General features: G+C 38.9%; 1 protein-coding gene across 3 annotated transcripts in view; it reads left to right on the top strand.

Moving 5' to 3' along the window:
* wdr90 (WD repeat domain 90) overlaps window positions 1–22,398 on the top strand; it is a 105,271-nt gene that overhangs the window by 18,331 nt on the left and 64,542 nt on the right. For 2 of the 3 annotated variants that reach the window (XM_063059118.1, XM_063059116.1), the window contains exons 6-15: window positions 1,536–1,659; window positions 2,561–2,631; window positions 5,093–5,202; window positions 12,282–12,530; window positions 16,099–16,158; window positions 16,720–16,788; window positions 18,476–18,586; window positions 19,467–19,612; window positions 20,847–20,904; window positions 21,847–21,965. In XM_063059118.1, coding sequence (XP_062915188.1) covers window positions 1,536–1,659; window positions 2,561–2,631; window positions 5,093–5,202; window positions 12,282–12,530; window positions 16,099–16,158; window positions 16,720–16,788; window positions 18,476–18,586; window positions 19,467–19,612; window positions 20,847–20,904; window positions 21,847–21,965 — 1,117 coding nt within the window. The remainder of the gene's footprint in view (window positions 1–1,535; window positions 1,660–2,560; window positions 2,632–5,092; window positions 5,203–12,281; window positions 12,531–16,098; window positions 16,159–16,719; window positions 16,789–18,475; window positions 18,587–19,466; window positions 19,613–20,846; window positions 20,905–21,846; window positions 21,966–22,398) is intronic. The other variant, XM_063059117.1, reaches the window with a different exon arrangement.

The raw sequence follows: 22,398 nt of genomic DNA, 5'->3' as shown, positions 1-22,398 counted from the left end.
GTTTCAGGCATTTCTAATTCTGAATGCTTGAAACCAGAATTAACAAAACAGTTTTGAGTTGTCTTACTGCTTATTCCTTGCCAACTATCAAGATGTTAAACTGTACACTACACAGTTATGCGATCCATTGCTTTCTTTGACTTGATAGTGCTGCATGTTTTTAACAAAGGGAACCGTCCGGCTTCGCATGATTAATTAAAAAAAAGGCCTGTGTCATTAGCATTGTATCTGTAGATGTCATGAGCATAAAATTTTTGAAGCAAGTCAGGCACCTTTGCAAATTTCCATGTGCTTCAGCACTTACAGCATCACCACTATTTTTCTTGCCATGTGCTTTCTTGAATTTATTCTAGTGCCTACCTTTCTATCGAGGCAACTAACCATTTGTTGCTTCAAAATCTTTGTGATTTAGCTTCTTAGCTAGCTCCTTGGACTTGTTTTTAACATTGATCCACTGACACATAGATCTCATGCAGTTACAATGGAAATCTATTGATTGAGGGCCTCTTCAACATCTGGATCCGTATCTTCATGCTTTCGTTTTTGGGATGTTCTCTGTTGTCCCCCGCATAATGCCCATTCTTCCTGAAGTTTATCTTGCTGATGTATTATACGTGTGCAATTGTAGATTTCGGCACTCCAGTTATTGCTGCCAGCTGACAATGAGTTGTGTTGGGCTTTTAATTTGGTTGAGTTGGATAATTTTTTCAGCTAGTGTCAAACCTTCTTGCGGCAGCTTGGCAAGGATCTGAACATTTTAAAAAGTTAAAATAAAAAACAAAATGATCAAAAATCGCTGCTGTTTGATTCTGCGTCCATTGAGCTTGTGTTATGTTATGGATAACATAACACAAGCTCACGTAACTGACGTTATTTAAAACTGTTTGCTTTAAGCAGAGAGTAGTGTCTAATGGCTTCAGAAGGGCATGCGACTGAGGCTAGTTAGAAACTGTTCAGCAACAGTGTCCTATCCCAATTAAGCAGCATTGTGTCCCAAATAAACGAAGGGCTATTTTCTTGATTAATTTTTCTTCAAGAATTGTCCCAAAAATGCAGCTGCCCCAATTAAGTGGTGACCCAATTAACTGGAATCCACTGTATAATTCCTGTAGCACACCATGCATTAAAAAAGACCCATTCATGCCTAATTTCTGTTTCCTTGACCCTGCAAACTGTGAAAAGCCATAGGATAACACAATAAGGGAATGAGCAGGACAATAGAGTGAAAAAGCAAGGTGACATTGGCTACCTAAGGTTAACTACCTGTGTCCAGGAAATTTCGTTATAGATTGCCAAAATTAATCATGCAGGAATTGGAAATGCCACTCAATCTGCTGGGTTATTTCAAAGCAGCATGTTTATGGATTCTGTTTAGGTGGACTATAAGCAAGAGGATGAAGGATTACTGTATTCACTTCCTTTTGAAGTCGATCTTGCGTCCTTGCTTATAGTTTATGGAATGAATAATCAACGTCAACTGATGTAAGAAATCAAGATTTGCCACTTTTATGTAAATGCTTTATCTGCCTGTTCAGGTGTGACAGTTCATAAAGCTAAGCAGTCGGGACTGGTGCTGCATGGTGTTTGCCCAATGCCACGAGAAATGGCTTTCCTTGTGCCCAAAGGAGAAAATTGGCATGATCTCTATGATTATATCAGGTCAGTTTCGCTGCATTGAGAGAAAATATTTGTAGCAAATACTCATTACAAATAATTGAGTGACCGGAAAATATGCTTCTTGGTCATGTTGGTTAAAGAAGAGAAACACCATGATATGCCTACAAACAAACCCTCCTTGTTGGGCTTAAGGTGTTTTCAAGGATATATGAATGACAGGATATTTTTTTGTGTTGTATGTGTACTTCATTGTGGGGATTGGTTACTAAGGTAGTTAAATGTGCCAAAATAGACAAGGCATGAGACTCTTAATTCATTGACTTTCACAATTAACTCGAGAGTGATGTGCCATGAGTAATAGTTTATAGTTAATTAGTAACATTAATGTGAATTTAGAAATTTAACTGAATATTGACTAAGTTTCTGGAGCTTTCTACTGAAAGACTCTAAGAATTCACAAATGATCAATTATAAACTTGCTGCTACTTTCTTGAGTTTCCATAAAACGGGTGGCCAACCTTTTACATTCCATGTGTCAATTTTTTCACTCAGAAGTTCAGATGCGCCATACAACTCTTGTAGCCCCATTCAATTCATGTAAAAATATGTTAATATAGAACTTGTGTGTGGAAAAAATTGCATCTGAACTCGTGCATGAAAAAATTGACGCATGGAATGTAAAAGGTTGGGCACCCCTGCCACATAAAAAACCTTGTTTGCAGAACTTGAGAACTACCCTGTCAACTGTAGAGTTCACTTTAATCTTAATTATAATTAATTATATCAGTGCAAAATGAAGCGTTTGGATTCTGGTGCATGTTGCTCAAGCACAAAAAACTGGAAATGCTAGCAATCTAAAAATTAAAAACAGAAAACGTGTGTTTGATCCACTTGGCTTTGTTGCTGCATGGGAATTTACTTTGATTTATATGTTTGTCGTCAGATTTCCTTCAGATGGAGTAAAGATGCCATATGACTCAATGCAGAAAGGTCAAACAAGCCCAGATAACACAGGTTAGAAATGTAATTAACTTAATTTCAAGATTAATATGAAGGATTTCGAAGGTCTTCTAGCTTTGTATTGTTAGTTCTTTCGTTATCATTTAAAGGTCCAGTAGATAGGTTGAGTCGCAAAGTTTTTGGCACTGCTAAGGACTAGTTAAAGAGAAGGACTTTAGTTGTAGTGGGTGAATGCTTCTGTACTAATTTTTGCTTGCCATAGGTGAGGTGCCAGATCAGAGAATAACAAATGTGGTTATGTATTCAAGATGGGAAACAGGAATAAGTCACAAACACAAGAAAATCTGTAGATGCTGGAAATCCAAGCAACACACCAAATGCTGGAGGAGCCCAGCAGGCCAAGCAGGATCTATGGAAAAGAACAAATAGCCGACATTTTGGGCTGAGACCCTTCATCAGGACTGGAAAGGAAGGGGGAAAAGTCAGAATAAGAAGGTGAGAGGAGGTGAGAAGTACAAGGTGGCAGGTGATAGGTGAAACCCAGAGATGGGGAGGTGTTGAAGTAGAGAACTGGGAATTTGGTGAAAGAAGTTAAGGACTGGAGAAGAGGAAATCTGATGTGAAAGGACAGAAGACCATGGAATAAAGGGAAGGGGGAGGAGCACCAGAGGGAGGTGATGGGCAGGAAAGGAGATGAGATGTGACAGGGTCACAAGAATAAGGCTTGGTGAAGTGGGGAGGCAATTACTGGAAGTTCAAGAAATTGATGTTCATGCCATCACGTTGGAGGTTAGCCAGGTGGTATATAAGGTGAGGTTCCTTCAACCTGATTGTGACCTCATTGTGGCAGAAGAGGAGGCCAGGAACTGACATGATGGAATAGGAATGGGTAGTAGAATTGGATAGCCACCGGGAAATCTGGCTTTTTGTGGTGGATGGAGTGAATGTGCTTAACAAAGCAGTCTCCCAATCTACATCGGGTCTCATTGTTATACAGGAGGCTATCCCAGGAGCACCAAATACAGTAGATGACTGCAACACACTCTCAGATGAAGTGTCGCCTCACTTGGAAGGACTGTTTGGATCCCTGAATGGTAGTGAGGGAGGAGGGGTAGGGACAGGTGTGGCACTTGTTCTGCTTGCCAGGAGGGAAAGCAGTAGGGAGGGATGAATGGATGAGGGAGATGTGTGGGGAGCGATCCCTGCAGAAAACAGGAGGGAGGGAAAGATGTGTTTGGTGGTGAGATCCCGTTGGACATGGTGGAAGTTACAGAGAATTATGTGCTGGATATAGTGGCTTGTGGGGTGATAGGTGAGGACAAGAGGAACGCTATCCCTGGTGTAGTACCAGGAGGATGGGTGAGGGTAGATGTGTCTGAATTGGAAGAGGTGTGGGTGAGGACAGAGTTAATGGTGGAGGAAGGGAAGCTCCTTTCTTTGAAGAAGGAGGACATCTCAGTTGTTCTGAAATGAAAAGTCTCACCTGAGAGCAGATGCAGTGGAGTTGGAGGAATTGAGAGAAGGGAATGGCATTTTTACAGTGACAGGGTTGGAAGGGGTATAGTCCAGACAGCTGTGAGAGCCAGTTGATTTATAAAGGATATCAGTAGATAGACTGTCTCTAGACATGGAGACAGAGAGGTCGAGAAAGAGGAGGGAGGTTTCAGAAATGGGCCGTGTAAATTTAAGGGCAGGGTGGAAATTGGAGGCATAGTTGATGAAATTGATGAGCTCAGCATAGGTGCAGGAACCTGCACCAATGCAGTTGTCAAGAAGACCCCTTCTCTTTCTTCCATGATCTTCAGTCCTCTCCATTCAGATTCCCCCTTCTCCAGCCCTTTATCTGTCACCAATCAACTTCCCAGTTCTTTAGTTCACCCCCTCCCCCTCCCAATTTCATCCATCACTTGTCACCTTGTACTTCTTCCTCCCCTTCCCCCCCAACTTCTTAATCTGACTACTCCCCTTCCTTTCCAGTCCGATGAAGGCTCTCGGCCAAAAATGTGTGCTGTTTACCCTTTTCCATAGATGCAATCTGGCTTGTTGCATTCCTCCAGCAGTTTATATATGCAACAGGAATAAGTTCCTGGTAACTACAGGTATAAGGACGAAAGGAAGCTAAAGGAAAATTTAATGAGGGATAGGATTATATTACACTTGGAAATGCAGGAGTTAGTCAGATAATCGGCAGGCTTTATCAAGGGGAGATCCTGTATAACCAATTTGAATTTTAAAGTGATAAAATGTTTTGATCAGGGAGTATAGTTGATGTAGTTTATATGGACTTCAGTAAGATCTTCAGATTTCAATAAGGTTTTTGACAAGATGACACATGAGAGACTGGTCCAGAAGATCAGTAAATTAGATACTGAATTGGCTTGGTGATAGAAAGCAGAGAATGATGGTAGAGATTTGCTTTTGAGATTGGAAGCTACTATTTGGCATTAAAAGCTTACATCTCTTTCGACTACAGTTTCACCTGTAATATGCTCTGGTTTTGTTTTACCTTATCTAGGTCATTCAACACATTGCACTCCGATTAGAATGAATTCACAGACAGTGAGTGTCAGTAAGGCTGTCAAAGACAGAGTTTCCCTCATCCAACAAATTACCAGCCCAGAAGCAGTGAGTACCTGACAAAAATCCTAGTGACCCAGTACTTAAAGTGTTTTAATTTATTAAGTGTTTATTTTTGCACAATTTGTCTAGATGTCAAGATTACTTTCAGTGGATTACTTTGGAAGTACAGCTACCATTGTTATATCACAAAGAATATACAATTATTTAGTAATCTCACAAATTGAAGATAGAGCAAAGGATTCACAAGCAATGATAATCTTTTTGAAATGTAGCAAATAGTGTTTTGTGGATAAGTTCACATACAATTTATTTTGGGGAAGTACCATGGGATCTTCTAACCCTTTATGAAAGGGTAAGTGGAATTTCAATTCGAAGTAATATTTGTTCACGGCCATCAAATATGGAATATGAATAGATCTTATCTAATTCAAGCTACAGTAATCAGTATCCAGGACTGGGGCTTCCACCCACTGTCTCCAGGCCTTGTTATTTCATATCCCCAAGGTAGCTGCTGTACAATGAGTACCCACGTTAGAAGAGACTAAGTAACCGGTCTCGGCAGCTGAGGCAGCCAGTTGCTGAGACCACTATTGATATGCACAGATTTTTCAATGCCATCACTTTGCTGAGACCAAGAATGGAATTGCTTTTATCATGGAACACTTTGAAGACTTCATTTGTAACTTTGTACTTGATGTGACTGTCCTTATTCCTTGCATGGTATTCCCATTGGTTCAGCCTTGTCATCTCTCCTAGCCAATAAGATATTGAAAAGGGAACAACCCGAAATTTTTAAAAAAAAACTGCCTCAGGAACAGGCAGTATCCCTGCTGAAGTTCTAAAATGTGGCAGAGAACTATTAAGTCATGAATTCGTAATACGATTGTCCACCTATGGAATGAAGTCCTAAGAAATCCTAATGCTTATCAGGGAAAGTGAAGAGGTGATAGACAGCAGCTACAGGGAGGTAGTCGTCCCTAGGCTACAGGGGTCAGAAAACTGGGTTACTGTCAAGAGAGGGAAGGGAAATGCTCGGATAGTGGAGAGCAGGTGCCAGGGTACGGGATGTCTCGGATCGGGTCCTGAATATTCTGAAGGGGGAGGATGAGCAGCCAGTTGTCTTGGTACATGTTGGTACCAATGACTTAGATAGGACAAAGGAGGAGGTCCTTAAGAGAGACTTCCAGGAGTTAGGAAGGAAGCTGAGAAGCAAGACCTCCAGGGTAGTAATCTCGGGATTGCTACCTGTGCCACGTGCTAGCGAGGGCAAGAATAGGATCAGGCAGATGAATGCGTGGCTGAGGGACTGGTGCAGGGGGCGGGGCTTCAGATTCTTGGATAATTGGGATCTCTTCTGGGGGAAGTATGACCTGTTCAAAAAGGACAGGTTACACCCGAACCCGAAGGGGACCAATATCCTGGCGGGAAAGTTTAATAGAGCTGTTAGGGAGGGTTTAAACTAATTTGGCAGGGGGATGGGAACCGGAATGACAGAGTGGAGGAAGGGGAAAACAGAAATAAATCTAGGATAGTGAGCAGTAAAGATGTCAGGAAAGACAGGCAGGTGAGGGGGCAAATTTGTAGCCATTGGGATGAGTTGCAGTGCAAATAAGTTGCTGTGAAATCAAAGCGAAAAGTACCAAGTACTGGTCTTAAGGTGTTATACTTAAATGCATGCAGCATAAGGAATAAGGTGGATGATCTTGTCGTACAGCTACGGATTGGCAGGTATGATATTGTGGCCATCACTGAGACGTGGCTAAAGGATGCATGTCTCTGGGAGCTGAACGTTCAAGGATACACTGTGTATAGGAAGGTAGGCAGAGGGGAAGGTGTGGCTTTATTGGTGAGAAATGATATTAGATCATTAGAAAGAGGTGATATAGGATTGGAAGGTGCAGAATCTTTATGGGTTGAGCTAAGAAATTGCCGGGGTAAAAGGACCCTGATGGCAGTTTTATACAGGCCTCCAAACAGCTGCAGTGATGTGGACTACAAATTACAACAGGAATTAGAAAAGGCTTGTCAGAAGGGCAGTGTTATGATAATTGTGGGGGATTTTAACATGCGAGTGGATTGGGAAAATCAGGTTGGCACTGGATCTTGAGAGAGCGAATTTGTAGAATGTCTGCGAGATGGCTTTTTAGAACAGCTTGTTGTTGAGCTCATTAGGGGATCGGCTATACTGGATTGGGTATTGTGTAATGAACCGGAGGTGATTAGAGAGATTGAGGTGAAGGAACCCTTAGGAGACAGTGATCATAACATGATTGAGTTCACTGTGAAATTTGAAAAAGAGAAGCCGAAATCTGATGTGTCGGTATTTCAGTGGAGTAAGGGAAATTACAGTGGCATGAGAGAGGAACTGGCCAAAGTTGACTGGAAAGGGACACTGGCGGAAAAGACGGCAGAGCAGCAGTGGCTGGAGTTTATGCGAGAAGTGAGGAAGGTGCAAGACAGGTATATTCCACAAAAAGAAGAAATTTTCGAATGGAAAAAGGATGCAACCGTGGTTGACAAGAGAAGTCAAAGCCAAAGTTAAAGCAAAGGAGAGGGCATACAAGGAAGCAAAAATTAGTGGGAACACAGACGATTGGGAAGTTTTTAAAAGCTTACAAAAGGAAACCAAGAAGGTCATTAAGAGGGAAAAGATTAACTATGAAAGGAAGCTAGCAACTAATATCAAAGAGGATACTAAAAGCTTTTTCAAGTATATAAAGAGTAAAAGGCAGGTGAGAGTAGATATAGGACCGATAGAAAATGATGCTGGAGAAATTGTAATGGGAGATAAGGAGATGACAGAGGAACTTAACGAGTATTTTGCATCAGTCTTCACTGAGGAAGACATCAGCAGTATATCGGACACTCAAGAGTGGCAGGGAAGAGAAGTGTGCGCAGTCACAATTACGATAGAGAAAGTACTCAGGAAGCTGAATAGTCTAAAGGGTAAATAAATCTCCTGGACCAGATGGAATGCACCCACGTGTTCTGAAAGAAGTAGCTGTGGAGATTGCGGAGGCATTAGCGATGATCTTTCAAAAGTCGATAGATTCTGGCATGGTTCCAGAGGACTGGAAGATTGCAAATGTCACTCCGCTATTTAAGAAGGGGGCAAGGAAGCAAAAAGGAAATTATAGACCTGTTAGCTTGACATCGGTGGTCGGGAAGTTGTTGGAGTCGATTGTCACGGATGAGGTTACAGAGTACCTGGAGGCATATGATAAGATAGGCAGAACTCAGCATGGATTCCTTAAAGGAAAATCCTGCCTGACAAACCTATTACAGTTTTGTGAGGAAATTACCAGTAGGCTAGACAATGGAGATGCAGTGGATGTTGTATATTTGGATTTTCAGAAGGCCTTTGACAAGGTGCCACACGTGAGGCTACTTAACAAGATAAGAGCCCATGGAATTATGGGAAAGTTACATACATGGATAGAGCGTTGGCTCATTGGCAGGAAACAGAGTGGGAATAAAAGGATCCTGTTCTGGTTCGCTGCTGGTTACCAGTGGTCCACAGGGGTCCGTGTTGGGGCCGCTTCTTTTTACATTGTGCATCAACAATTTGGATTATGGAATAGGTGGCTTTGTGGCTAAGTTTGCTGACGATACAAAGATAGGTGGAGGGGCAGGTAGTGTTGAGGAAACAGAGAGTTTGCAGAGAGACTTGGATAGATTGGAAGAATGGGCAAAGAAGTGGCAAATGAAATACAGTGTTGGAAAATGTATGGTTCTGCACTTTGGCAGAAGAAATAAGTGGGCAGACTATTATTTAAATGGGGAAAGAATTCAAAGTTCTGAGGTGCAATGGGACCTGTGAGTCCTCGTACAGGATACCCTTAAGGTTAACCTCCAGGTTGAGTTGGTAGTGAAGAAGGCGAATGCAATGTTGGCATTCATTTCTAGAGGAATAGAGTATAGGAGCAGGGATGTGATGTTGAGGCTCTATAAGACGCTGGTGAGACTTCACTTGGAGTACCGTGGGCAGTTTTGGTCTCCTTATTTAAGGAAGGATGTGCTGACGTTGGAGAGGGTACAGAAAAGATTCACTAGAATGATTCTGGGAATGAGAGGGTTAACATATGAGGAACGTTTGTCTGCTCTTGGACTGTATTCCTTAGAGTTTAGAAGACTGAGGGAGACCTCATAAAAACATTTCGAATTTTGAAAGGCATGGACAGAGTGGATGTGGCAAAGTTGTTTCCCATGATGGGGGAGTCTAGTACGAGAGGGCATGACTTAAGGATTGAAGGGCGCCCATTCAGAACAGAAATGCGAAGAAATTTTTTTAGTCAGAGGGTGGTGAATCTATGGAATTTGTTACCACAGACAGCAGTGGAGGCCAAATCATTGGGTGTATTTAAGGCAGAGATTGATAGGTATCTGAGTAGCCAGTGCATCAAAGGTTATGGTGAGAAGGCGGGGGAGTGGGACTAAATGGGAGAATGGATCAGCTCATGATAAAATGGCAGAGCAGACTCGATGGGCCGAATGGCCGACTTCTGCGCCTTTGTCTTATGGTCTCTTGTGGTCCTATGCCACAGTCATTGGCGATTTTCAAGAAAGCGTTCAAAGGGAGTTTTGAGTTGTAGTGTGGATTCTCTCCACAGTGGACATCATCCATTTTCTAGTACTTAAAATGGATTTCAAACAAGACTACTTTATAATGTTGATACTTTTCAATTTTTCTTACACAAATCTGAACCTCGCCTCACGTAAACAACCCTCGAGCGAAACTCATCTTCAAAAATATTGGATTTTTTTTTGTTAAATTTATGGTGGCTGCACTCTAGAACAGGAGTTCCCAACTTGGGGTCCAGGGACTCCTCCCTTCATGGTGGGGGTCCAATGCATAAGAACGGTTGGGAACCTCTGCTCTAGAATCAAGGTCTCTGAAACCTTTGTAGTTGTGCATTTGCTGCACTTGGAGATCGAGCACCAAGCCATCATTGATTCAAAGGATGTGAAAGGGCGGGCTGTGTGCTCAGCATCTGGAAGACAAATGAGCTCTGTCAGCCTGCCACTGTACAACACTGGTGAGTTCCTAAAATATCTCTTTCCTTAACCTGGCAATAATAAAATTCATCTTCAGTTTGCTAGCACTGCATTTGATAATTGAAGAAAAGAGTACAGGCAGCGCCTGGGTTAGGAACGAGATCAGTTTCTAAGTCTGTCTTTAAATCAGATTTGTACGTAAGTCGGAACAGGTACATCTGGTCTTACTTAGTGTCAGTTAGTCAAACGTTTGTCTTAGTATATAGTATATATTTTACCTTTCTGTACATATAAAACACTTAAGAAACACTTACAAATACACTAAAACATCTTAAACATGATAATACAGTACATAATAATACAATAATAATAAAAGTACCTACGGTTCCATCGATGTCTTGCATACCAGAAGGGGCATTCGTGAGGTAACATTATGATGGACCTGGTGCTGGAGAGTCAGGGTTTGATTCTGCTGCTGGAGAAGGGAGATTTACTACAGAAGGCAGTTTCTTGAAGTAGGCATCAAGAGAGGCTTGTACAGAGCTTTTCTTTTTCGATGCCTTATGCCCTGGTGTACTTTTTTCCTCTTTCGAAATGTGGGTCCTTTCAGGCATTTTTTTTTGCGAAATAAGCCAGTCTCATCTACATTAAATATTTGGTCTGGCAAATAACCTCCTTCCTCAATAATTTTTTTCAACATTTCAGGAAAATCACTCGCAGCACTTACATCGGCACTCGCTGCTTCACCTTGCAGTTCAATATTATGTAAATTTGCCCTCACTTTGAAATGATTGAACCAACCCCTACTCGCAACAACTTGTTCATCACAATCACCTTCACTAGTTCTACTTGCAGCTTTTAAATAATTGGAAAGGCTTCGAGACTTTTCTTGCAGTAAATTAAGGCTAATAAGAACATTACGCTGATTTTGATCGTCTAACCAAATTATCAATAGCCTTTCCATTTCAATAATTAAACCACTGCGTTGCTTAGTAATAACTGTAGCTGTCATCGGGCCAGGGCCTTTCAAATGCTCCATTATTCTCACTTTATCCTTTAAAATTGCTCCGATTGTTAACCAACTGAATCCTAACGCTTTTCCAATGACTGATGGTGTTTCATCTCTTTCCAATCGCTTTATTATTTCCACCTTATTTTCAATTGTGATCGTTTTCCTTTTCTTTGATCCATCACCAGCACTTGCATCGGATTTGCACTTTGGAGGCATGGTTACAAGGGTAAATAAGAGAAAAATTTATGCCAAATACAAAGTTACACACCCAACACAGTGTTGACGGCAATGTGATCCGAGTTAAAATGTTGGATGGCGTTCTCCTTCCTCGAGCCGACAAACCGCTGAAGCCGCGTAATGTTTTCATGAGCGTCACAACGTAGTGCGTGCGTTCATTATTACGAACCATTGTATTTAACTCAAATTTTCAATATAATAGGCTTTATGGCAGTCCATTCGTAAGTATGAGTTGTCCGTAAGTCGGACGTTCGTAACCCAGGGACTGCCTGTATTTTAAGTTCAAGATCTCAAACCTGGCAGTACCCTGTCTACCTGGCAAGCGATGATCTCTGTCTTCCTTTTTGCTTTTGAGACTTACAATAACTACCTTCTGTAGGCATCTTGAGGTGCTTTCCACAAAATACTTAAAAATTTACTGGAAGGATAACCAATGTAACCAATGCCAATTTCTCTAGTATTGCACTGCTATTTACATTCACTCAGCCCTTTTGGGCAGGCCAACTCATTCACATTTTTAACACCAGACTACTGATAAAGAACCTCTATTTGAGGCTATGTCTTTGAAAGAGATTACCATATAGACAATGGAAAAGACTCTGGGCCTCCTTGTGCTCAGTGCTTCCTTAAAAACATGTAACATCTCTATTGATTTTTGGTCTATGACCACACAAAGTGCCATTTTGGTTAGTATTAAGGACCTAAAGTCCTTGCATTGGGAATTTGCAGAAGTCCTACATAAATGGTAGAAGGAGCATGAAACCTTATTATCAGATTTTACTTAAATGTATTCCAAAAAAATACCCTTTAACATTTCTTGAAATTTAAAGTTCTTCTAACAGAGTAATCCTTTTCTCCTTTTTGTTGTCTATTCTTCAAGAGTCGTTTCCTTTTCCAGGAACGGTGTAGGTATCGGAGATCGCCTCAGATTGTTAAGAGCATCCCAGAAATACATTTGGATACCACATTGTCATCCAGTCATGGTGGTGTTAGCAGGGAATGTGAGACTGATGATACAACCAAAGGTATTGAGTGTATGAAAGTGATTCCAGCGGATGATGGTGGAATTCATGTTTTTGCGGATCACAGTGGTAGAGCAGTAATTCACAGAGCCAGCAGTGATACAGAGGTGAGATTTAAAATTTATCAATTATATTTAAATTTCTGCTAGTTTAATTTTAGGTTCATAGTTGGTGAACTTTTGATCACTATTTTTGATTGGAGTTAGGTGAAATTTCAAAAGTAATTTATATAAAGATAATTGGATAAAAAGTATAATTTTTGGATGGTGGAGTGGAGATGCATCTCTCTACCAAAGGAGGTGTAAGACACTCCTTTCTTCTGCTAGCCTGCAGGTCACCCTTGGGCAAGGTGTAGCAGCTGTTTAGACCCTGATCAGGATCATGTGAAGTCATGGGAGCAGGTGGTGGACGGTCGCATGAGCAGCTGGTACATATCATAAGTCCTGGTAATGTGACCACTGACGCCTGTGAGGACCACTCATAATAGCTGAGGTCTCCCGTCTTGTTAAGACACTGCCCAGAAGAAGGCAATGGGAAGCTACTTCCTTAGAAAAATTTGCCAAGAATAATCGTAGTCATGAGACCATGGTTGCCCACGTCATACGACATAGTACATGATGCTAATGAGTATAATTTAATTAATTTTTCTTTAAATCAGAATATTATCAAAATTTGTTGCTTTGCGGCGGCAGTACAGTGCAAAGATACAAAATTACAATAACATACCAAATGAATAGTACAAAACTAAAGGAATAATGAAATACATTCATGAGTTCAGAAATTTGATGGCAGAGGGAAAGAAGCTGTTCCTGGAGTATTGAGTGTGGATCTTCAGGCTCTTTTACTTCCTCCCTGATGATAGTAATAACAAAGGGTATGTTACAGATGGTGAAGGTCCTTAATGATGGATGCTGTCTTGAGGCTCCATTTTTTTTAAGCTGTCGTCAGTGGTGGGGATGGATGTATCCATGATGGAGCTGGCTGAATGTATAACCCATTCTGTACATTGGAACCTCCATATGAGGCTGTGATCTAACCACATGTGCTCTCCACTAAACATCTATTGAGACTGGCAAGAGTCATTGATGGCAGATCAAATCTCCTCACAATCCTAATGAAGCAAAGCCACTGGTGTGCTTTATTTGTGATTACATCAATATGTTGGGCCCAGGACAGATCCTCAGAAGTGGTGACACCTAGGAAATTAAAGCTGCTCACTGTTCCCAATTGTTAACAAATATTTGGACTTCATCAAAAGCAAACAGAACCTAAAGTGTAGTTTCCCAATTTAAAATTTGCAACTTTTAATTTGCGGTCCCTATAAAAATGTATTCACTCCCCTTGGAAGTTTACATGTTTTATGGTATTACAACATTGAATCACAGTGGATTTAATTTAGCTTTTATGACGCTGATGAAAAAGACTCTTTCGTGTCAAAGTGAAAACAAATTTCTGCAAATTGGTCTAAATTTATTACAATTATTGAACACATAATTAATTGCATAATTACTCACACCCTTCAAGTCTGCATTTAGTAGATGCACCTTTGGCAGCAACCACATCCTTGAGTTTCTGTGGATAGGTCTCTTATCAGCTTTGCACATCTGGACACTGCAATTTTTCTCCATTCTTCTTTACAAAACTGCTCAAGCTCTATCAGATTGCATGGGGATTGTGAGTAAACAATCCCTTTTCAAGTCCAGTCACAAATTCTGAATTGGATTGAGGTCTGGACTTTGACTTAGCCAGTTCAGGACATTAACTTTGTTGTTTTTAAGCCATTCCTGTGTAGCTTTGGCTTTATGCTTGGGGTCATTGCCTTGCTGGAAAACAAATTTTCCCCCAATTCACAATTCTCTTGCAGATTACATCAGGTTTTCCTCCAACATTTCTATATATTTTGCTGCATTTATTTTACCCTCTACACAAGCCTTCCAGGGCCTGCTGCAATCAAACATCCCCACAGCATGGTACAACCACTGCCATGCTTCATGGTAGGGATGGTGTGTTTTTGATGATGTGCAGTGTTTGGCTTACACCAAACATAGTGTTGAGTCTGATGGCCAAAAAGCTTAATTTTGGTTTCATCAGACCCTAGAACCTTCTTCCAGCTGATTTCAGAGTCTCCCACATGCCTTTTGGCAAAATCTAGCTGAGATTTCATGTGAGTTTTTTTTTCAACAGTGGCTTTCTCTTTGCCACTCTCCCATAAAGCTGCAACTGGTGAAGCAACCGGGCAACAGTTGTTGTATGTGCAGCCTCTCCCATTTCAGCTACTGAAGCTTGCAACTCTTTCAGAGTTGTCATTGGTCTCTTGGTGGCCTCCCTCACTAGTCCCATTCTTGTATGGTCACTCAGATTTTAAGGACAGACTGCTCTAGGCAGATTTACAGCTGTGCCATATTCTTTCCATTTCTTGACAACTGCACTCTACGGGATATTTAGTGACTTGGAAATTATCTTGTATCCATCTCCGGACTTATGCTTTTCAATAACCTTTTCACTGAGTTGCTTGTCTTCGTGGCGTAATTTTTGCTTGGATACTGACTCACCAGCAGTTGGATGTTACAGATACAAGTATATTTTTACTACAATCAACTGAAACACCTTGGCTGCACACAGGTCTCCAAAATCAGATCTCCGTTTAACTAATTATGTGACTTCTAAAACAATTTGCTGCACTAGTGATGACTGGGTGTGTCATATTAAAGGGGGTGAATACTTATGCAGTCAATTATTTTGTGTTTTATATTTTTAATAAATTTAAATCACTTTGTAGAGATCTGTTCTCACTTTGACACACTAGTTTTTCTGTTGATCGGTGTCAAAAAAGCCAAATTAAATCTTCTATGATTCAATATTGTAGAACAATAAAATATAAAACTTCCGGGGGAGGGGGATGAAAACTTTATATAGGCACTGTATCTTTTAATCTTTAGTCAGCAGGTGTGTGGCAGAGACCCGGTGGGCAGAATGGTGCCCGTCTATGTTGCAAGGAAATATGAGAAACAAATCTACAAAGAAACCTGGTCCACTTTCTCTATTATCAACGTTCACAGTCAATAATCTATAAAGAAAGGAAGAAAAACAACTTGCTAGAACTGTTTGCTTTGATAATTTACATTTCCAGTATCTGCAGTATTTTGTGCTTTGGAAGAAAGGACGATTGATGTCTCCTCCTAGCCCTTTGATACTTTACCAATTGCTAGGAGCTGTGTAGATCCTATTATTTGTATTCATTTATTTCTCTCCACTCTTCCTCCCTCCCACCCCATTGATGGGATTCCTTGGATTCTGTTCTGTAGCAACAGTGCCTTGATCAAGAATCGGGCATCTTGATATCATGGACAACGTTGAAATGTTACGAGTTTTCTTGTACAGCTCTGTAATAGTATAATTTTCTACAATGGGACTAGCAATCGAAAGGCATGCTACAATGGTGCAATTAGTCTTCTCTATAGACAGGAAAAGTTACTTTAAGTGCAGTTTCTGCAAAGTCAAAAATGAATAGGTTTCTTGTCAAGCACATCTTGTCCCTGGGCTGTACTATTGATATTTGTAAAAAAATACTGATTGTGTACTAGTGCATTGCGCCATGAATTGCAGTACAAAAATATAAAGATCTCCAAACTAATTCTGTGTTATACAGTGTGAAGACCATTTTGTCTTTTTCAGGTACGCACTAAAGTCTCTACACCTACCAGACTTGCTAGTGAAAAATTCAAAAACCGTAAGGTAAATTGTTTGACTTGAACATTTTCTTCATCCAGATGTTCGACCTGTAGTAGTTTCCTGCACTTTAAAGGGTTTTTACAGGGCATGATAAAAATAGGAAATATTGTGTTCAGAATATCCTTAGAATTAATTGTTTAAGGTGAATAACCTGGTTGTTAGGAGAGGTTCTTTACACATTTATTTTTCTTTGAGCAATATTGGTTCACTAAATTTATAACTTGCTTTTGACTAATGGCACAATTCTTTAGCACTTCAAAATATAGCACCCTTTAATCACACTTTACCTATTTCAGTCTGTCCTTGCTTTTCCTTTATGCAATGTCTTTTATCACTAGCAAGATTGTATATGAATTAATGCTTGACATTTTCACAAGACTCCACTATTAATGACCTGCGACTTTTATTTAAATTGTCTTTTTATAAGTTCTCATTTTGGTGTTTGATATGAAGTAACCAAAATAAAAGCTAGAAAATCTTCTGTTTACATTAGTTCTACATGCTTAACTGTTGGAAAGTTTGGATTTTATTGCAAAGGTTATAATTCTCAACCACTTTTTTCAGGGTTTGCAGCCAGACCCTATACTAAAGCTAAAGAGGATTATTGGATATGGAGGGTGCACAGTGAAATGCGTAAGTGTGTTCTGAATCCAAAATGGTACTTACAGTAGCTCTTCATCTTGTTACATGCCCTTTCACTTCAGATGTCAGGGGCCTCCCAGCTCAAGATTGAAAGATAAATTAGAGGTAGGATATCTTAAATTGGAAAAACAACAGCTCACAAGCAATTTTGCTGGTGGTGAAATCCAAAGTTTTAATTAATAGCATTTTGCTATTTAAGAGAAAAATCAAACAAAGAACACATGCACATCTTCTTAGAGAACGTTTTGAAATTTCACTTTGATTCAATAATCTCATGACAGAAGATTTACAATACTTTTCCAATAACAGCTGTGCCACTTATTAGTAAATAGGAACTGTCCATTTTCAGGTGTGTATATTCTGTCAATGCAAACAATACAGGTTGTTCATTTTAAGGTGCAGATTTAGAGAATAAAATCTTCAGAACATTCAGTAAAGGTTATGGAATACAGACATCTCCATTTGAGTCACTGTCAGATAGGCGAAAGAATATTATAAAGGAATCCTGATTTTAAAATTACAATAATTATATATTGATTTTGTAATTATTTTCCATATTTTGAAATGCATGTCTAAGGTAAGATGGTTCTTTGATCTGCCATTGTAAATATAGATTACTTCAATTGTTACAAAAAATGTGCTTGCTATGATATTGAATATATACAACCACAAATATTTTGAATTCATTTCAAAACGATGAAGCAATTAAACTTACTTTGCAGTAATTCTCTAACCAAACATAATTTGGGTAGAGAATTAGCTTATCCCTGTGAGAAGTAAGATGATCTGCACTGATTCCAATTTAAATGTTAAAATTTATGGCACTTTGCACTCTGCTTTATTTGAAAGCTAGTAACTGTTAAATTTATTCTAGTATTATAAGTCCTAATTTCTGTTGTTCTTCTACATATTGCATAATGTTTCAACATTTTGGCTATCACTCTTTTAGTTAAGTGATGAAACTATTTCTTTAATGGTTTGTAAAAAAAATTATGGAACCTTCCCAGCTATTCCAGAATCATTCAACCAAGTTACTGAATTGGCGATAATTAATATTCAGATATCTTTTCATTATTTTTCCTTTACCTTTTTAATCTTGTGCAATGTGAACAATGCTTATGCAAAAGTAGAGTGGCAATCTATCTTAAGAGCTCTGTTGTTTGCTCATTTGCTCTAAGAAATCGTGAAACAGTCTGGATTTCCCCTTTGTTCCACTCTAAAAATGAGGACGTTGATTTAAAGTGAGGGGAAATAGTTTTTTTTTAAGGGCATGAGAAGAGAAAGTGTTTTTAGAAAATGTGGTTGATATTCGAAATTTGGTGCCAGCAGAAGTGGTGAGGTCACAGTTGTTTTCTTTAACAGAGATTTAGGCACATAAATAGGCAGGACATAGAAGGATATGGACCTAGTATGGGATCAGTGTAGACAGTCAAAAAAGGTGATGGGCTAAAGGGTCTGTTTCTGTTCTGTACAATTCTATGACTATGACTAGATCTTGTTGTGATTACTGATTGACTAAATGCTGAATGTGTAATTTTTTTTTGCTTTTAATATATTGTTTTTCTTTTAGTGACCATAATTAACTGCAGCTTAGTTGACTATGGTTGTGCAGGAAATGCAAACCAAATCTTTTGCTAATACTTGTAGAATAGATCTTATAAAGTTCTTAAATTTTCAGGCTGCATGGACTAAGTCTGGATCAGCAGTGGCCTATCCTTGTCATGCCATTGTCGTGGTGATGGAAATTGATACTGGACAGCAAAGATTTTTCATTGGACACACAGATAAGGTAGTAGAGATACATTTATTGTTCTTGATACCTGCTGTGTTATTTTAAGAAACATATATGCATTTCAAAATAAGGGACTGCTTGTCAAAACACGTTACTCACTGTATCCCAACATTTGTAGTCTGGATCAGCCAATCACTGGATTATGAGATCAGCTAGGTGATTGATCCTGCCTCTGATGAGCTCCTTTGCATTTTATAACTTGCTATTTGATACACCATGAATGAAGATCCAGAGACTATTGAACAAATCAAACCGAGGTATCGACAGTGGTATTGCTTAGTATAAGCATGTGATCCCAAGAATGAGAATGTTAATAGAATTAATGTTACAAGGGGTCATTATAGCATTATATGTTTACTGAGATGCAAGACTGATGCCACTGCTGTGACAGTGCTCTTTCCACTTTTTGCCAGAACCTTGTGGAAATTCCTGTCCTTTTCACTGTTGTGCAGAAACCTACATGACAACAGCTTTGGTGTCAGTAAGTTGGTACAAAACTCTACCCACCCTACTACTTTGCTGGAAATCTGAATGCTTAGAAATTGGCTTATTGCACAAGTCCCTGTCAGTCTCTCACAATCACTCTTACTGTCCATGCCAGCCCGAGTGAATCCAAGATATTAACTTTCATAGCGAGCCTTCCACACTGAGCTGTACAGGTTTTGCATCAGATCTCCGATAAAGCACCATAGAGAGCAGAGGTTCATGTCAGATTCTTGGTAGTCATATATGCTTGCGTAGATATCCTTCTTTAAAGTATAGGGAACTATGTTCCTGTGAGGGCTAAGAGTGCAATAATGAATTGGTGCTCTCTGAGGTAATGCATTTTAAGTTTGCTGTTAAAATACTCATTTCTTTTTTGTATGCCTTCTGCTAGGTATCTGCTTTGTCTTTTAATGGCAGCACAACACTGCTCGCATCTGCACAAACTGGAAATGTAAGTCTGATTAGAGTTTGGAATTTCAACGAAGGTAACTGCCTGGCAATGTTTAAAACCCACGTGCATTCAGTATCCTCCCTCAGGTAAGGGCATGGACCACGGTATTGCTTTTTTTACATTCCTACCTTGGTTATAACTAAAATGAACTGAGTAGTTAAAGGGACTTTCATTATTTCTTAGATTTTACATACTTAGTAGATCTTAATGGGGAAGGATTATGTACAGAAATAACATGTACCAACTGCCATGGATTAATGATTAAATATCCAGTCAGAATATTTATTGTGTTAAATATATTGTACATCCTTATTTATTTTTGCATTTTATTAGAGTCACCATCATGCTTAATAAGGGATATTTAATTAACAGATGCTATAATGTATGGAGGCAGACATTCTAATGCTTTGTATTTTTTTTGCATTCCACTATATATTCATGGTATGTTGGAAACCATTTTAGATTAACTTTTTCTATATCTCTCCAACCATCATATTATTAGTATTTTCAAATTAAAAGGTTTATAAAGAAATAAATAATTATATTGCTGCCCTTGGTAACAGCATAGGAATGCAATAAATACCAATTGCTATAATGGTACATTTACTACTGCATGTTTATAATGAAATTACTTTGAACATACTTACTTATTAAATATTTACTGAGCTGTTTGAGTCACCTGTAAATTTCACGTCCCTTTATTCCACAAATATATTGTGACCAAAAGGAAAGACTATAATTTCCTTTCATATTCTGGATGTTTCACATTGTGTAAAATTCCTTATAAGCCATGCAAAACTGTTTTTCTAGTACATTTGTAGTTTTGTTATGTTTGTGACCCTAAAAACAATATTGAAGGTGAACAACAGGAATTCTGCAGATGCTGGAAATTCAAGCAACACACATCAAAGTTGCTGGTGAACGCAGCAGGCCAGGCAGCATCTCTAGGAAGAGGTACAGTCGACGTTTCAGGCCGAGACCAGGCCGAGATCTCGGCCTGAAACGTCGACTGTACCTCTTCCTAGAGATGCTGCCTGGCCTGCTGTGTTCACCAGCAACTTTGATGAATATTGAAGGTGATGTCATTTTTAAAAGAATGCAACAGTGAAATGCCTTTGTACACAAAGGATATATTTATTGACACTCTGACGTGCCTTCCCAAACAATTTTGCATTTTTAATGTGAGTTTCGAATGTTTGTTGCTTGAGTCAAATTAATTTAAATTATAATTCTTGAAATATTAGAACAATTAAAGGAAACATTTTGCACCTTTAATGATTTTCTCAGATGACAGAAAAGTAAAATTTCTTTTCCTTTTAGTTTTTCATTCAGCGGGGGAGTGCTATGTGGAGTAGGAAAAGATGGTCATGGTAAAACAGTAAGTACTTCCGAAGTTTGTAGTTGACACCTTCCACCATGTCAATATACAAATAAATCTAGATCATTAATTGCATTGTGAATGGTGCAACTTTATGCAGTACTCAAGACTATCTAGCCCTAAATAAATAAATACTAAACAATAACATTTACAAAACCAGGTATAATGAGAAAATCATTTGAGGCAAATGAAGGACCGTAAATCCAACACCTGAAACTTTAAGAGATGCCAGTAATGACCATATTACTACATACAATTAATGCAATGCTTATAAGCAGTCTTGCTACAATATTCTGTTAAATTTATTTGGCAATTAAACTTTTTTTTAAAAATTGTTAAAAATTGTAATCCTGCTTTTAAATTTCACTGGAATGTTTATTTGTAAAACAAATGATAGCATTAAGTTGCAACTGTTACTGAAGTAAAACTGAAAGAGTAGTCAGTACTCGTGAGTCTAGTCACTTTTATCAATCATTTGCAGTTATCATTCATTGCTTAAATAGAGATATTTAAGCAGTTTGAAGAACTAATACATTCAAATAAGGTTGTACATAATCCTTGAATAGATTTTACTTTTTTTGGAAAGAGATTTCCTTATTTCACAAGCCTTATCCAGATTTTAAGACCTGGGTTAAGAATCGTACTATGAGAATACATGAGAGACTTGAAATTTGACCAGAGTAAACCCGGGCTAAGAAAGGATATATTAAAAATATTAAATGTCAGATCATGAACTTAAATCAACATATCCAAATGATCCAGTCTTAAAAGAAAAGCTATCAAAGCAGTCCTAGACTTAAGCAACAGAAAAAAATAGTATAAACTGGACTGAAAGTTTAAACTGCCAATGGAGGCAATTACACTTTGTTTTCAAGAGAGTCAAAATAGAAATGAGCATTTGAAGTTGTCCTCAAAATTATAAGAAAGGTATTTTTTTCATAGATGGTCGTGGTTTGGAACACGTCAAAGGTAAATCGGGATGGTGAAGTGCTAGTGATGGCAAAAGCTCATACTGAAGTTGATATTCAGGTGATGAAAATAGCTGATTTTGATGACACCAGGTAAATATATCAATGTTTTTTTCTTGTGGGATGATTTATTCATTTTCTTTTCCTGTAATATGTTTTTCTTTCTTTCCCATAATATAATATTGACATGTTTCCTTACATTTCTCCTGAGGATGATAATGCAAATTGTTTTTGATGCTTTATAATTTAATTCCGTTTTGGAGTAGAAGTTGGGTTGTGTATATGAAAGAGCAAACATGACATACTTTGGAGAATATTTGGACTTTTTGTTTATAGATTGTATATGCAGCTCAAGAAAATGCTGTTTTAGCCTTACAGTACTTGTCTAATTGCTTTACTGTAGGATCACTCAGAAACACCTGCACAGTAAACTGGTCCATATCCACACTGAGAGACTTATACCCAAACAGCAGTGAGTTTAAATACAATGAGTGACACCAACCAAGCCAGACAGCACAGTTTACAA

This window comes from Mobula hypostoma, chromosome 9 (genome assembly GCF_963921235.1).
Source record: "Mobula hypostoma chromosome 9, sMobHyp1.1, whole genome shotgun sequence".
NCBI classification, from domain to species: Eukaryota; Metazoa; Chordata; class Chondrichthyes; order Myliobatiformes; family Myliobatidae; genus Mobula; species Mobula hypostoma.
This window is presented reverse-complemented; position numbering and strand designations above follow the sequence as displayed.